At 40.0% G+C, this 18,256-nt stretch overlaps 1 protein-coding gene across 3 annotated transcripts in view; it reads left to right on the plus strand.

Moving 5' to 3' along the window:
- Window positions 1-18,256, plus strand: part of agpat5 (1-acylglycerol-3-phosphate O-acyltransferase 5 (lysophosphatidic acid acyltransferase, epsilon)) — a 99,427-nt gene that overhangs the window by 42,578 nt on the left and 38,593 nt on the right. For all 3 annotated transcript variants that reach the window (XR_007247510.2, XM_048530447.2, XM_059645584.1), the window contains 2 exons: window positions 1,039-1,129; window positions 11,331-11,492. Coding sequence is in view for 2 of the 3 variants with exons in the window: in XM_048530447.2 (XP_048386404.1) it covers window positions 1,039-1,129; window positions 11,331-11,492 (253 nt within the window). In the remaining variant the exon portion in view is untranslated. The remainder of the gene's footprint in view (window positions 1-1,038; window positions 1,130-11,330; window positions 11,493-18,256) is intronic.

An 18,256-nucleotide genomic window follows, 5' to 3' on the forward strand; every position in this document is an offset into this window, starting at 1 on the left:
GTGTTTTGTTACTCTAGGTTACTTGAGAAACAAAGAAGAAATGGCAGTCACTTATTTAAGTATTCCAGCAATTGTAAAATGAAAATAGAGGTTTTTTGAATTGGAACTCCTAATTCTGGTTATCCCAATGGAATGGACAGTTAGATTCGTGCCCCCGGTTCCAATGCTTCTGTAAATTTCCCATTTTACTTGGAGAACAGCAATTACTGGAGGGAGATGATATCTCCCAGATGGACCCTTTTGCTTTGTTAATACTGCGTTCTAGTACTGAATTCCATGGAGCAAGTTGAGATTTTGGAGGAACCGTTAGATCTGGAGGTAGCAAAATGTGCACGTTAAATGATCTGAAGTTAGTCCACTGACTGGAATGGTTCATATCAACAACTAAGTATCTTGCCATTCTCTACCTTTTTCAGGTGTCCATCACATTTTGAGGTACAAACCTATTGGAATTGCAGTACTTATTGGCAGTCATTGACATCTTCAATATAGAGCAGTCTTTTTTTCTTGCTCCATCTTCCTAAATCTTGCACTTCTCACAGTCTACATCACCCACCACACCACAAAACAAAAAAAAAGTTATTCACTTAAACATGTAGTATTTTCCTGATAATGAGAGCTATTTCTAAGTGAAAATAGCACCATTATGCAGAAAATATGCATTTTATTGATATGTAGTAAAGTCAGTAACATGCTGGTAAGTCAAGAAATGGAAAAGAAAGCAGAATCTGTTTCTATTACCCTTCCTGGACACCTTAAAAATCTTTGGACCCAAGTTTGAAAACTAGTCTTTTAGAGTAGTGATGCTAATTTGCTTTGTTTCATTTGGCTGGAAGGTACTCCATCTCAAGTCACTTCACTTGTATGGGCCTGATCCAAACTTACTACCTAACTTCAAATGTGAGATTAATAAAAGTTAACTGTTTAACCAGTAGTTGATCACTGTATGCTTGCAGTATATTTCTAAAACTGCACGTAAAAGCAACCTAAAGTAGTTTTAAATGAGCAAATTATAAAAATCTTGTTTTTCCTCTTAAGGCATATCTTGTGATTTTCCCAGAAGGAACCCGTTACAACCCAGATAATCCGGAAGTGATTGCAGCCAGCCAGGCATATGCTCATAAAGAAGGTGAGATTGCATTGACTTTTTGCTTTTCATGAAACAAAAAATGAAACCGCGTAGTGCTGTTATCTCTTGGACCTGTGTTCAAATTTAGCACAAAGGAATGATAGCATGCTCCATTGAGCATAAGTAATGCTTCTCAAAATTTCTCAGGACAAACTCATTCCTAGTTGCAGCAGTGACTTTGGCTTCTTGATCTTGACAATTAGATCCTTCTGCTGCAGGTCTGAGTCCTTCTGCGGTGACAAGATGTCCTTACCCCTCATATTACTTGGGCAACATGATCTTTAGAGTTCTGGATTGTGACTACAAAGAATCAGATGTGAACCTGCATAGATCCTTAAAAATGGGTGATGTGCAAAAAAATCACGAAAGAAATTTGCAACTTCAAGTTCTCATGGCGATAATCTGGATCCAAAGAAAAATGTCTGTAACCAATAAATGCCAATACTTTTCTGTAATGTGAAAGAATTGGAAAGAGACAATACAAATTTACAGGCATACCATCAAGGTGATATCTGGTGAAACTACAGCAAATTTACCGGCACTCTTGATAAACTGGCAAAATTATTTACCTGAAATATGGGATGTTTGCTGTATTATCATGATCTCTGCAATGTCCGAGTAGTCAGCTGAAGGCGAGAATGAGAAGACTTGAGTGAGAAAAGTTACAAAATTATTTGTGATTTACATTGTAATAATAATAATGTTTATATCCCCTGCATCACATTTCTATTACATACTGTGTTTTTACATTAATTATGTGGTTCTCTTGATCATCTGGCAAATTGCTGGTCCCATAGATGCTAGCCAATAAACTGTTTGCTGTAGATCAGTCAAGACTGAGGCATTCAAATGAAGAGACAAATAGATTATTCCCATTCATTGGTAAATCTAAGTACATATTCACAAGTTAAATATGTGGACATAAGGTTTCCATTATTCATTCGAAAGCAGCAAACCAAACTTCAAAAACATTGAACTGGATGTGAACCCAGTCCACAAAACCGTCCACAACCCCAGATTTAAATAATGAGTTGGTGAGTTTACACAAATTGCATTCGTTCGGAAAGACTGTTAAAATTAAGCTTTCTTCCCTTAATTGCACACAGACTTCTTTGCAAAGCTTTTACCTGTCAAATGTAAGGCCAAATGCAGAGTGGCAACGAAGAGTGAAGCATTGGAAGAGTTGCCTGTATGCTACATCGCCAAAAATGTGCTGGGAGATGTCTCAGCACGAGAAGGGGTGGCAGAGATGCATTACAGGCAAATACCTAATTAAGCTATGTGTAACTTAAATTTGATTAAATCACAAGGTTAAAATGTGCCAAAAAATAGCCGTGCTGATTGAATACTTCAACTTAGATTACATTAACAAAGGTACGGCATTAGAAGTAGTTTGCCCCAAACACGGCATACTGGAATTTATGAAGGAAAGTTACATGGATGCTTTGATCTATGAAGCTGTCGCAACCCTTTCAAAATAAAAATGGCACCATGGCTTTGGTCCATGGTCAGGGACAGAAGGATTTGATTACAAAGTTGTTCTTGCTTATATGGATGAAGCCGAAGTCTACTGGCAGAGGCACATGTGGGTCAGGAGGCCATCATCTGGGAAGGTTTTCATGTAGTAAGAGGAAAAGGAACAGGGTTATGGTAGGAAACAACATGGAGATTGGGCAGTAAATGCCGGTCTAGCCAAATATGCCCACATACCTTGAATGAATAATAAACTAGATCTTCATTTTTCTTTCTTTAAGCTTTTCATTACTCCGTGTTTCATGACCTATTCTCTAATTAAACAATTCGGATAGACATAGAGTATCATATATCCAAATGTACTGATGACACAAAGTTAGGCATCAATGTAGATAGTGTGGATGATAGCATTAAAATGGGAAAAAAAGAGCTATTGATAGACTAAGTGGCCAAAGGATGGGCATGGTTGCTCAGTCATTAGCACTGCTGCCTCATGGCACCAGGGACCTCGGTTCATTTCCAGCCTCTGGCAAATGTCTGTGTAGATTTTGTACATTCTCCCTGTGTCTGTGGGTTTCTTCCCACAGTCCAAAGGTGTGTAGGTTAGGTGGATTGGCCATGCTAAATTGCCCATAGTGTCCAGGGATGTGTAGGTTAGGTGGATTAGCTGTTGGAAATGCAAGGTTACAAGGATAAGGTGGAGGGGTGAGTCTGAGTGAGATGCTGTGTGGAGAGTCGGTGTGGACTCACTGGGCCAAATGATCTGTTTCCACACTGGAGATTCTATGAAGTGAATGGGAGAATTCTGGCAGATAGTTCAAAGTAAGCAAATATAAGATTATCCATTTTGGAATGAACGAGGATAGATAAGGATATGTTGTAAATGGAATGAAGTTAATACAATGAATAGCCAAAGAGACTTGAGGATTCAGGTGCATAGATCTTTAAAACATCACAGACTGCAGGAAAAACATCAAAAAGGCTACTGGAATGCTAGCCTTCGTATCTAGAGGACTGGCATGCAAGGATGCAAGAGTTATGCTGCAGATACATAAAATCCTACTTAGACCCCACTTGTAGAACTGTGAGGAGATCTGGGCACCACACTTTAGGAAGGATATATTGATATTGGAGGGCATACAACATATGTTTTCAAGAATGGTACCTGGAAATACCAGGAGAGATACACAATTTAGACCTGTTTTCAGTAGAATTTAGAAGGTTAAGGGGTAAGCTGATTGAAATCTTCACGTTATTAACAGGAAAACACAGGGTTGATAAACTATTCCCACTTGTTGAGAATTCTAGAACTAAGTGGCATAGTGTGCGAATTAGGGCCAGACAATTCAGGAGAGATGTTAGGTGACACTTCTACACCCAAAAGTGATAGATGCTTGGAACTCTTCCATAAACAGCAAGGATGTTGGATCAGTTGTTAATTTTAAATCTGAGATTTTTTTGTTCAGCAAAGGTATTGAGGGATATTGGCCAAATACAGGTTATATGGAGATAAGCCACAGATCAACCATGATCTCATTGAATGTTGGTATAGATTGAGGGGCTGAATGGCGTATTCCTGTTGCTTTGTTCCTAATCTTCTAAGCATTTTATGGTTATTTGTTTATTTGGTCTCTAAATACTTTTAATAATTTTTCTGCAGTAAGTAGCCTCCGATGCCCCCCTCTTTCACATATTTGTTCAATACATTTTTAAATATTGTAAATGGCCATCAAAGCAGAAAATACAAAAATAAAATAAAGTTGTCCTTTTAAAAAATGTTAAGTCCCCTTTTCTGGAAATGTACTATTTGTTAGTCATTTTCAGCTTGTGTAAATTACCTTTCACTCTCTAGCTCCTCAACAATTCCTTATTTGGAAACATGTTCACCATTGCTATCTTCCAACAAACCAGCTCAGATTTTTCTTGCCTTTTTTCCAGGCTATAATCTCTTTATCCTGATATTTAATTTTCAGTCTGCCCATTTGACATTGCCCATATCTAAGTACTTGAGTTTTCCTGCACTATTGTCCACTCTAGTACTATTTTAGAGGGGGCAGCACGGTGGCTCAATAGTTAGCACTGCTTCTCACCATGCTGGGGATCTGGTTTCAATTCCATCTCCTGGCGACTGTCTAGAGTTTGCACATTCTTCCTGTGTCTGGGTAGGTTTCCTCCAGGTACTCCAGTTTCCTCCCACAGTGCAAAGATGTGCAGGTTAGGTAGATTCGCCATGTGTAATGCAAGGTTGCGGAGAGAGAGTAGGGGGGCAGGTCTGGGTGGGATGCTCTTTGAAGGGTCGGTGTGGACTCGATGGGCCAAGTGGCCTGCTTCCACATTGCAGGGATTCTATCATTCTGGTACCAGTTCTTCACTACAAGCCCTGTTATTTGTTAAAAATCAGTTTATTAGATTGCAGTGCAGGTCAAATCTCAAATCTTTCTGAAAAACTAAGTGAGACACATGATGAACAACATTGCATAAATCTGCAAGACTTAGGGAATACAAAACCAGCAAATATGGCTTTGTTCTAGTTTTCTATTTAAAAGTGGGAGCCATTATTTTCCATTGGAGATTTATTGTTATTTGTTGAATGAAGGATGACAAGTAAATCCTGATCAAGGTACTTGTATGACAGTGAATAGAAGGCTATATAGTCCTTGGAATTTAAACTCCATTCTATTTTCTTGCGATCATTCAGTTTCAAAAGTTGCCCTCTGGTTTTATTATGGTGCCATACTTCCCATATTGATTGAGTGGAGGCAGCATTTTTGTTTCATTGATGGAATTTTAATATATTATTTATCAAATGTTACTGTGGTGATTTTGTATGCTAGAAAGCAAATTGGCCTTCTGTCTGATTGATATTTTGCATTTTTCAAGTGAGTCAAATGGACTGATTTTTTTTTTAAACCCAGTGCCAAGCATCAAATGTACCGTAAGTGAAAACAAAACACTGATCATGCTGGAGATCTGAAATAAAAACACCAATTGCTGTACAATGTTCAGCAACTCTAGTAGCATCTGTGACACAAAAAACATTTTGAGACCAACTCTTCTTCAGAACTGGAGGGAATGGAAAAAGAGATGGTCTTTATGCTGTTGAAAAGTGGAGGATAGAGGAGCAAATGGAATAGAGCAGTGCTAGAGCATAAGGAATGCTAATGGTAATGGAAAACAGACATTGATGAAGACATCAAACATTACCTTGCTCCACATGTAGTAATGTTTGTAATATCACGTTAAGTGATTTCTACCAATATTCATTTTTTGTGTTGACTAAACTGGTATTTCATGAAGCAAGTCATTCATGATTAGAATTCATTCTGACAGATGGATATCAATATTATATCGTTATCTTGAGTTTGGCAAAGAATATCTTTTTCATACTATTATTAAAAACACTTCTGCTTCGTAGAAATAGCATTGGAGCAGGGTAATGAGTTACTAAAATTTAAGATTTTGAGAGATAGCAAGTTAATGGAGGTTAAGGGTAGTGGGTAAACTGTGGCAGCGAATGATCAAATATGGGCAACAGAGTTTTTGGTGAGCTGGTCTTTATGCACATTTAGAGGCCAGTTAGGAAAGCAATAGAATACCTATGCTCAGTGTTGATGGGTTGATCATCGGCAGATGTACCATTATACATGACAGAGAGAAGTATCAGGGGGCAAATTTTTCTGATGGAGCAAATGCACAGTTGGGAGTTAAACTCGAGGTCACATGAGATGGTAAGATTGCTTGTATTTGGTTCAGCCTGTGCTGTGCATTGTGCTCAGGGAAAAGAATCAAATAACAAAAGTCTAGTCTTCACAGCTGGGGTCAGAAGGTCACATGACAGTTCAGGCGTTGCTCCCGCTGGCTAATCTGATTTGAGACACCATGGGATTGTCTTCTGTTTGGGCTGCAGTGAATGCTTGGTCTTTGGCAGCCCTGCCTTCATAAGCAGGGGAGACATTTCAGTGATATGCTGGCATAACATTCACAAAAGAGGAGGAAAACAACAACAAACTGCCATTCCTAGATGTCACAGTAGAGCGAACAGCCAATGGGGAACTTCAAACCAGCGTCTACAGGAAAACAACACATAAGGACCAAATAATATGCTGACCAGTTTGTGCTCCTGAATCTAATCCAGATGGTGCATCCATCCAAACGAAACCTTTGAGTTTGTTCCTGATGCATCAGCAAAGCTTGTGGGTTTAGTGGTTTCATTCTCAGAGGTAGAATTGAGCATCAACAGTACTCTTCCCCCCCCCCCCCCCCCCCCCCCCCCCCCCCGAGCATAGTTGCTTAATGCCACCATTGCTTCCACAGAGACGGTACTTAATTGTGAAAAAGAGATAAAAGTTAGTATAAATTAAGTGTGTTGGTAGTATTGGCAATGAGAGAACAGCACTATGGTGCAATGAAGTTTCCTGAGTTGCTTTGGCATTGAAGTACCCATGTGTATGACCATGTTCTTTTCTCTGGCCGATTTTTAAATTTGCTTCTTCAAAGTGGCAAGGAACCTGATGGCTCTCTCAATGCCCGTTTCTGCCAACTCAGCCCAATTGCAACTTTTCCTGCATAGAGACAAAGAAAGGAATTGTGTACAATGATGAAGTCAGAGAGGTGGTAAAGTTTCCCCAGTGAGTAAATAGGAAACATAGTGTGGGACAGTTTAATAATTTGGAGGATGATGTGGATGGAAGCTATTGAATGGATATGATGTAATAACGAAAATTGTAGTTCGAGCCTGGGCGAGTTGAGTTGGCGAAAGCAGAGTTGGAGCAAAGGGTAGCACTGAGTATGAAACAGCAAAGAGAAGGTTGTGGCAGTTAACCTTGTGGAACACCAAACATTATTGACCATGTTTCAACATGGCAGTTTGTTCCGTTTAACTTGACAGAACATTGGCCCTGCCTGCAATTTGTGTCCAGGCTGACTGAGGTGACATGGCATCCCTTGTTGCTCTTCTCTATCTGCAAAGCAGGATACTCACTTGACTTTTTGCTCCATTTTCTCAGGGTTAGTGGTACAGTACCATACTGTGAGGGCTAGTTCCTCGCTTACAGTGTAAGTAATGCAGCTGGGATTTAAACTAGTATCATGAACAGCAGGATTTCGCAACCCTGGTGAGTAGTTCCAGCCCTACGTTTGCAAGAGTAGGGCACCCGTTGCATAATTTGAGGTGGGGAGTGGAAGGGAAGATTGCATGAGAAAATTTGTTCCAGGCCATGGTGGACTGGCTGTCAAGAATCTTACTTGTCAAAACTCGGCAGCAAATAGGAAAATTCTACAGTCTCCGTGCACCAACGTCACACCCAGGTGGCAGCAGATAATATACACGGGCCTATATGGAATTTTTTCTTTCTAATTCACAAGACACGAGGTGTTTTCAGTTGTGGTATTAGCATTGAATGTTTTGGTTTGTAATTGAATTGAATTTATTTTTAACAACAGCATTTATATAATTAACATCCCATACTTATTGGAGATAGCTCCCACAGAAGAGGAACAGTATTAGCACCAGTGTGATTTTATTCCTTTTTTATTTTTTCGTAAGCATGACTTGTTGGGTAGACATTGCCCATCCCTGATTAGTCTTGAAATGAGTGGCTTGTTAGGCCGTTTCAAAAGGCAATGAAGAATCATCTAACTTCCTCTAGATCTTGAGTCACATGCAGGCCACTCCAAATGAGGAGGCAGATTTCCTTCCCTCAAAGATATTAGTTAACCACATTGGTCTTAGACAATCAGTGATAGTTTCATGATCACTTAATGCGTGTAGCTCTCGATTGTTTTTGTTTATTCATTGATTTCACCAAATGACATGGTAAGATTTGAATCCATATTCTTGGAGCATTAACCTGGATCTTTGGATTACATATCTAGTCACATTATCATCACGTTGTCATCTCCTCTGGACATCACAATGCAGTGCTGGCACCCCATAGACAACATTGTGATGTTAATACAATTCCACTTTTTTCATATTAGCCATTCAGTCATTTTCTGATAGAATTGTTGGATAACATCAATTACTTGCCTGCCCTTTTCTGTTTGTGTGTATCAAGAGTAGAGTAACTTGATTCTGATCCATTTGTTGACATAAAAGTAATTTAACTTTTATAGGATTTCTGGTGGATTTTTGCTTTATTGTATAGTACCCCCATGCTTTTCCTGGCTTCTGAATCTTGGATGTGTATGTAGTAATTTTTGTAACACTGCCAGTTCTCCTGATAATGGATGTTTTACACAGGCTCTGGTTTCAATTGTCAAACACCAACAGTTTTATTGATCAGTTGGTGACACTTGGATTTTCTTGGCTTTAAACCTGTTTAATTCACTTCATTTTTCAGTTTTGTGAATGAACCAACATCAAATGTGAACTATTAGTTAATGTGTATACAAAGAACTACAACGAGAAATGAGCTAAAAATAGAGGTTAATAAAGAAAACTATTTCTGCATAACAATTCAAACACTGAATTCAAAACATTTTAACATCTATTATTATGTTCATGAGTTCCAAGGCTGATATTGCCAATATCGAGAATAGATCCAAAGGAAGTCTGATTCAGATGTGTTGGTTGCAAGCTTACAACCTCCCTGAACCTGCAGGGACGTGACAGTGACAACAATGATGTCGGAATAGATGTCAGCCATGCAGCCCATCGAGTCTGTTCCACCATCAAATGACTTCACGGCTGATCTGATAATCCTCAAATCTAACTTCCTACCCTTTCCTTTAAACCCTTGATTTTCTTACTGATAATAACTTTCTGTCTCAGCCTTGACAAGCCTCTGAATGAAATTCCTCCTCATGTCTACCTTATTCTGAGATTATGCTTCTCAAGTCCGAGAGTCTTCCGTGAACAGAAGGAACAGTCTTGCATCTACCTTGTCAAGTCCTTGAAGAATCTCGTATTTTTCAATACCTGTCATTCTTCTATGATCTAAAGACTGGAAACCCAAACTAACCAATTTCTCCTCATAAGACAATCTCTCCTGATACAGACCTCATGAATCTTCTCTTGACTACCTCCAGTGCCATCATATCTCTAAGTGCAAGGACCTGTCTTCCTAATAGTACTGTGGTGTACCTAGACTCCAAGGACTAATGGTTCAAGAAGGCAGCTCACCATATTCTCCGGGGCAGTTTTGCTTATGTGTTTACAGTGATGGCTACGTCTCGTGAATGAATTGTAAAAAAACAGTAGACGGTTTTAAATGAAGGTAGCCATGAACCATCAGAAAATATTCAGTGAATATGGGCGTGACTCACTTTATCCAAATTACCTACTCTCTGCTTTGTGCTGGAATTGAGCACTGTAGTACAATTATACAGTATCTTTGGTACAAGTTAATAAAATACTATTGGTTCATTTGTGTAAACTTGCCATGTTTAATTAATAGTCCATGTTTTATTGTGGCCGAGAGTATGATTATGACCAGACGAGTTTCAAGTAAGCAATTACCTTGATATATGCCTATGCTCAATTGCATTGGAAGAAAGTTCATGGGTAAGTTCAAACTAAAAGAACTTTGAAATAGAAACCTAACGTTATAGTGCATTTTAAAAACAGGAAAAACATTATCATGCCATTGCCATTTTTATCACAGTTTTTTTAGTGTAAGATTGTGTCCTTCAGAGCTTTAGCATACTTAAATCTACACTGCCTTTGTGTTATAAATTTATAATGCTGCCACATTTTCTACATACAGCTATATTGTTGGGATCATCAGTCTGATATGAAATATTATCATCTTTGGAAGGATAAAGCAATGAAACAAGGAAGTTCACGACAATGAACACCTGAAATGTTTGGGTGACATCATGTTAAGTTTTGCAATTTGGCTTGATAAATGTTTCAAAATAGAACTGAAAGTATAAAGGTGTTTTTTGGAATCCTAATAGGTATAGATTATTGGTTCAGTAGCTCACCTCTTACTGAGATTAGGATGCATCCATATCATTTGGATTGATATTATATGAATGAGATCACAAAACAACAGCTGTACTCCAAACTTGGTTGCAGCAGGAGGTTCCCAGGGGACAACTGAAATGGTTTGGGGATTTCCTTCAAAGGTTTTTTGGGAGTCTTTGGGGTCCCCACCTTCTCAGCCAAAATAGAGTATGTTCATTGGGGAAGGCATCTTGAGAGATTTCTTCAGGAACATGCAGACGCAAAGTTCAGCATTTAAGTGCACAAACCTCCTAACATCTTATCTACCAGGCCTGTCAAGTAGCATTATTTTGCAGAGCACATTTTGGAGTTGTCAACCATCTCAGAACCCTTCCGAGAAACTCTAAAATGAGATCTCAGCTTATTATTTAATTTATATGTCAAAGCATGTGTCTGCTCAGGAAATGAAATTGAATGTCATTATGCTTTGACCATGACCATGAGTGACAATTGAAATCCTGTTTTGCCAGCAATATTTGGCAATGTCAGCTGTCAAACAAAATTTTTACTCAATTTCACAACTTGAAACCATATCGCCTGTTGTGTTAACTTTTTGCATTTTGCCCTTGGCACATGTCCTAAGGTGGTAATATTTTACATCAATCCCATTATCCTAAAAATAGAATAGAATCTGATATTTAGCATAAAATCATCTGCAAATGTAATTGCACAACAGGGATGTTTTAACATTTAATGTTAGCTGCCTTGTATTATACTTCATCGTTGTAAATTTTTAACATTTTCCTTTACAATTAAATATTTTTTTCCGCTGCCTCCCAGGACTGCCAGCACTAAAACATGCCATGTCACCACGTGTGAAGGCAACGCGAGTAGCCGTTAACACTATGAGAGGCCACCTAGATGCTGTGTATGATGTAACTGTTGCATACGAAGGAACGATAAATAACACTGGGTACCGGGCAACAGCTCCATCTATGCCTGGTGAGTATTTCTGCTTTCTGACGCAAGTTATTTACTTGAGTTTGAATTCCTTGTTGGGATAACCAGAAAATCCAAAATGTTCTTGACGTATAGGTAGAATTGACACAATAAAATTGAGAATATGTACAGCATATTACATCTCACTAAGAGATAAGATTACTTTCATAAAGATGTTTTTGAACCAGCAGCACCTTATTTTGAAATGTGGCCAAGTTTCAAACCTTGGATCTTAGGTGAACGCACTGTCAGCTGAAATTTGAGCCGTTTAGATTTTAGGTGCTATAATATGAGTATGTCCAAGATTGTTCTTTTGGGTGGTTCCTGGTCATCTTTGAAGCAAGATCTAGACAGGGTTGATGTGAAAAGTATGTTTCCTCTTGAGAGAATATGGAACTCAGAGGCACTATTTAAGAAGGGGATTGCCCTTTAAAACCGAGATAAGGCAATATATTTCTTAACAAAGTCAAGAGTCTTGGAAGCTGTCTTTGAATAAATTTAAGATAGAAATAGATTGATTCTTGTTAAGGAGAGACGCTTGTCAGAGTTAGACAGGAATGTTGATTTGAGGTTTGTTTGACCAACCACGCTCCTCTGAAATGGCTCAGCAGGCTTGGAGTGAATGGTCTATTGCAGCTTCTTCATATGTTCAAATATCAAATGAATTCTTAAAATTCTCAACTCATTTGCATTAATATTGATTATATTGTCGTGGATTTCTCACTTTGAGTTTCGATGGGTAATTTGAATATAATGTGAAAAGCCAAGTTTATTTGTTTTTGGTGAATGGGCACATTAAGTAATTTTCAGTAATTGTGCTCAAAATATTGTTTTAGCAAATCAGCAAAAGTTTCTGGCAGTTATTCTTGTGAAAACATTCAGAAGGATGATTTTAATATTATCCAATGGATACATTTTAGAGACCAGTGCATAAGCATGAAGAGCAGTGAGAAGCCATATCAAAATCATTAAAGCAGGCAGTAGCTTTTCAGTAAGCGTACACATGTTAGATGACATTGAATTAGTGAAGGAATTTTCTACTTTTTTTAAATGGAGTAAATTTAGTATATATGGAGACAGCTTAATTATTCCTCCTGCCTTCTAAAGATGTTATATTGATGGAGCATGGTTTCAAGAATCTCACACCAGTCATCACTTTCTGTGTAAGCTTTGATTATAAATTTTTGCAGGCTATTTGACAGGGTTTGGTTCCGTCCAGACATACTTGGGGATTTTGCTTGCAGATCAAGTATAGGATTCCTGGCCAATTTCTTTACCCTTCTGAAATTCAAAGATACGAAAGCTGCATGAACAGTACTTAGTCAGTGAAGTAAAGCTAATATACTGTGGTTGCTGGAAACCTGAAGTACAAGCACTTCCCGTTATCCAGACAGTTAATACTGACTAGGATCTTCATTGATTTTAGTGCTAAGCAGGCATGGTCTTAATGTGCTTAGCTGCTTGGGTATGGTGCTGGCATGATTTTTACGAAAGCTGGTTTCAGCTCTATGCAAAAGAAAGGCTTGCGTTTATATGATGCCTATTATGACTATAGGATACACTAAAACTCATCAGTATGATTAAAAATCAAAGGCTGTGAATGCTGAAAAATTCAGTCCTGTAGGAGGCTCATACTGAACTCCTATAATGTTGAGTGATAATGGGAACTGCAGATGCTGGAGAATCCAAGATAATAAAATGTGAGGCTGGATGAACACAGCAGGCCCAGCAGCATCTCAGGAGCACAAAAGCTGACGTTTCGGGCCTAGACCCTTCTTCAGAGAGGGGGATGGGGTGAGGGTTCTGGAATAAATAGGGAGAGAGGGGGAGGCAGACCGAAGATGGAGAGAAAAGAAGATAGGTGGTGGGGAGGTAGGGAGGGGATAGGTCAGTCCAGGGAAGACGGACAGGTCAAGGAGGTGGGATGAGGTTAGGAGATGGAGGCCCCAAGATGACTTTCCATATTAAGCAGAGGTTTACCTGCACATCTGCCAGTGGTATACTGTATCCATTGTACCCGGTGTGGCTCCCTCTACATTGGGGAAACCAAGCGGAGGCAAGGGACCGCTTTGCAGAACACCTCCGCTTGGTTCGCAATAAACAACTGCACCTCCCAGTCGCGAACCATTTCCACTCACCCTCCCATTCTTTAGATGACATGTCCATCATGGGCCTCCTGCAGTCCCACAATGATGCCACCCGAAGGTTGCAGGAACAGCAACTCATATTCCGCTTGGGAACCCTGCAGCCCAATGGTATCAATGTGGACTTCACCAGCTTCAAAATCTCCCCTTCCCCCACCGCATCCCAAAACTGGCCCAGTTCGTCCCCTCCCCCCACTGCACCACACAACCAGCCCAGCTCTTCCCCTCCACCCACTGCATCTCAAAACCAGTCCAGCCTGTCTCTGCCTCCCTAACCTGTTCTTCCTCTCACCCATCCCTTCCTCCCACCCCAAGCTGCACCTCCATCTCCTACCTACTAACCTCATCCCACCTCCTTGACCTGTCCGTCTTCCCTGGACTGACCTATCCCCTCCCTACCTCCCCATCTATACTCTCCACCTATCATCTTTTCTCTCCATCTTTGGTCCGCCTCTCCCTCTCTCCCTATTTATTCCAGAACCCTCACCCCATGCCCCTCGCTGATGAATGGTCTAGGCCCGAAACGTCAGCTTTTGTGCTCCTGAGATGCTGCTGGGCCTGCTGTGTTCATCCAGCCTCACATTTTATTATCCTATAATGTTGACTCTGTTTGTCTAATCACAGGTGCTGCCAGACCTGCTGAGTTTCTCCAGCATTCTTTGTTCATTCCAAATCCCCTAACGGTCAATCAAGTATTTCTGAGTTTAAGTTGCTGTTGTAAGCAAGCTCCCAAAAGCAACAATTTGATCAAGGGTGGCTAATGCCCTTCTTCAAAAGATGTTGGTGGAATGATAAATAGTGACCAAAGTACTGGAGAGGACTTGCCTGGTTTTGTTTTTAATGTTATTTTGAGATCCCTTGAGAGAGCAGACAGTGTTCTAATTTAATGTCTTATCTGCAAGATGTCAGTATCACAATACTCCCTCAGTACTGAGCTGGAGTGTGAGTTTATATTTTTGTCCTCGTGTTTCTGAAGTGCAAAATGATCTCGTAACCTTCTAACTCCATCTACTGACAGCAGACTGTTGTAAATGCAGTTGATTTTAGGGTTACGAGCTCCTTTCACGTTGCATAATGTGCAACAATAGTTACCTGTTTTGGGGAACTTTAGCAAGGGTACCATTATTTTGATAAATTAGGTTGTTAGAAGGAGTAGGAATGGTAGAGAAGTCAATAATAAAAATAGAAGTTGCTGGAAAAGCTCAGCAGGTCTGGCAGCATCTGTGAAGAAAAATGCCAGTTAATGCTTTGTGCACGATGATCCTTTCTCGGAACCGATGGTAGCTGACAAAACATCGGTTTATATGCAAAAAATAGACAACTCCATCAATTCTGAAGAAGAGCCACTGGACCCGAAACATTAACTGTGATCTCTTTTTGTTCCTAGATGCTGTTACACCTGCTGAGCTTTTCCAGCAACACTTGTTTTTGTTCGAGATCTACAGCATCTTTCGATTTTTATTTAGAAAAGGCAATATCGTGGTCATGTTTTGGTGTGAACTATGAGTGAAATTTGTAAACAAAAGACGGGAAAAGCCGGTTGTTATCCCTGATTTATGATACATTAACCAGGTTTTATTGTGAGCCGCATGTTTCCTGTGTTTCAGTAGCAAGCCGTAAATAATGGAGGCTATTTTTTATGTTCAGAAGAAATTTACCACCTGAATACTAAAAGACCAAATTGTGCTTCACTACCAAATAGATAAGGTTAGTACTTTGTTTTCCTGCTCCCTAAGAATGCAAGATTTCCTTGGAGCTAGTTTGGATATTGTGCTCTTAATGTCAACAGTAAACACAACTAGTTCAAGATTTTCTATGCAAAGAGAAGGGTAGATGAGAAGAAAAATTAAATTCTTGAGTAAGTTTTAGCAGTGCTTTGTACAAAGTTACCTGTATAGATGCAATCATACTAGATAATCATGATGTAAGATTGACTTGAATACATTTGTATTTGTCTGCTTTGCTTACATGTTTGTTGTGCTAAACTTTGAGTAAGTTACCTTCTTGTTGCATTTCTCTTCATGCTCCTGAGGGTTCCAGTTTCATGTGTGCAGCAATGCAATGTTTGGAAATTATTTTATAAGTAGCACTGACCCTTGCTTGCAAATGTAAATGTAGGACTTTTAAAGGGGCAAATACAACAGTTGTACTATTTGCTAAGACTTTAGTAAATTTTGAATGCATTTTTTTTGTCATTGGATACACCCAATCGATTTGTTAGAAGTATTATTGTCAATAAATGGAAGTCCTCACATTGGATGTGTTTTATTTTACTTTGGGCCATTTTACATTATCTCATTTCTTTTGAGCTTTCATTGCTCTGTTATGAAAATGAAGCATGATTTTGTCATGTCAACTATAGTATATTTCTTTAACTTCTACTGGATTCGTGGGTGTGAGCGTTGCTGTCTTGGCCAGCATTTTATTGTCCATTCCTAATTGCAGTTGAGATGATGGTGAGCTCCCACTTTTTTAAATGTAATTGAGAAACAAATTAGACTGTTTCAGAAAGCTGCTATGAGCCTGCAGCTACAATAATCTGGCTCTGGAATCAAATGTGGGCCAGATGATTGGGACTGACAGATCTCCTTCCTCAAAGGCCATTAAAGAAACCACAAATGTATAACCAGGTTTGGCTTCGAGCCTAGACTACCATTTCTCTTTCGAAACACCTGAGCCTCCAGCTTGATTGACAGCTCTGATTCTTTTACCCCTCAGTCAGTTTCAGTGTTTGTTTGCAGAGGTTTAAGTGGCTTCAATATACCTGCAGGTATCAAGTATTGAAAGTTTAAAGGTCCACATGTTTAAAGAATGAAGGTAAGGCCTTTTCACACAGCCATTTGTCTCTCTGGGTTCATTGCTTTTGTTTAGTGTCATGTAGTTAAATAGACATGGAAGGGCCATAACTTGGTATTGGGGTTGTGCTGGGCACTGGAGGTTGTGAGGAGCGGCATACCTGAGGAGGATTTCTTGAACTTGGCTTTCAAATATTACCTTGTGCAGACATGGAATGACAACAATTCTGTTGCACTGTGTTGAGCCACCTCGTCCAATACCATGAACATTACACAAGCGTAGCTCGTGGGGCTGAGCAGATTCGGAGTGCTGATTTTAACCATAGCTGTTTAAAAAGTTGACAATAGAATGCCAGCAGTGAGGTTGGTGGTCCAAGCCACCATATTTAAAGGGCTGTCAATTTAACTTCTCTCAACAAAACCTGCCCCCACACCACCTCCCTCACCCACATCCCAGGCCCCAAGAAGACTTTCCACATCAAGCGCATGTTCACCTGCACATCTGCCAATGTGGTATACTGCATCCGCTGTGCCCATTGGGGCTTCCTCTATATCGGGAAAACTAAGTGGAGGCTTGGGGACCACTTTGCAGAACACCTACGCTCGGTTCGCAATAAACAACTGCACCTCCCAGTCGCGAACCATTTCAGCTCCCCCTCGCATTTCTTAGATGACATGTCCATCCTGGGCCTCCTGCAGTGCCACAACGATGCCACCCAAAGGTTGCAGGAACAGCAACTCATATTCCGCTTGGGAGCCCTGCACCCCAATGCTATCAATGTGGATTTCACAAGCTTCAAAATCTCTCCTCCCCTCACTGCATCCCAAAACCAGCCCAGCTTGTCCCCGCCTCTCTAACCTGTTCTTCCTCTCACCTATCCCCGCCTCCCACCTCAAGCAGCACCTCCATTTCCTACCTACTAACCTCATCCTGCCCCCTTGACCTGTCCGTCCTTCCTGGACTGACCTATCCCTCCCAACCTCCCCACCTGTACTCACCTCTACAGGCTCCATCCCCTCCCCTTTAACTTGTCTGTCTCCTCTCCACCTATCTTCTCCTCTATCTGTCTTCAATCCGCCTCCCCCCCCTCTCCCTATTTATTTCAGAACCCTCTCCCAATCCCCCTTTTCTGATGAAGGATCTAGGCCTGAAATGTCAGCTTTTGTGCTCCTAAGGTGCTGCTTGGCCTGCTGCGTTCATCCAGCTCCACGCTTTGTTATCTCGGATTCTCCAGCATCTGCAATTCCCATTGTCTCTGGTACAATTTTACCCCCCTTCACTGTCTCTCTTTTCCTTCCCTGTTATTTTCCTTGTTTTTTTCCTTCCTCCTTGTATCAATGATACATTGGCAAAGTTCATATTCTTTATTTTCATCATGAGATAGCTGGTAAGTAAGTGACCTGACCAAGTGAAGTGCCTGTTGGGCTTAGACTTCAAAACTGAACCTAAATAGATACATTTCTCAGTGTGTGTGTACGATTCCATCCATTTGAAGTGATCAGAAGCATCTGTGTGTTACCAGAGATCATAAAAAGTACTAAAACATTATGACGGTGTAATGTTATTTGTTGATTTGTGTAATAATGTGTACATGTTTTCTTGCTGCAAAACAGTTTTGGACTTTGTTCATCTTGGCTCAATCTCATCCCTTGTTTCCATAGAGTATCACGTTCAAGGGCAGTATATTGTTCTGCAGAGCGATGTCATAATCTTACTTGTTTATTTAGTTAGACCCCACTAAAGATTTTTATAAAAGCTAAGTGCTGTGGAGGCTGAAGATTTGAAATAAAAAGTGTTGTGGAAACTGAGCAGGTTGGCAGCATCTGT

This window comes from Stegostoma tigrinum, chromosome 4 (assembly GCF_030684315.1).
Source record: "Stegostoma tigrinum isolate sSteTig4 chromosome 4, sSteTig4.hap1, whole genome shotgun sequence".
Taxonomy (NCBI): Eukaryota; Metazoa; Chordata; class Chondrichthyes; order Orectolobiformes; family Stegostomatidae; genus Stegostoma; species Stegostoma tigrinum.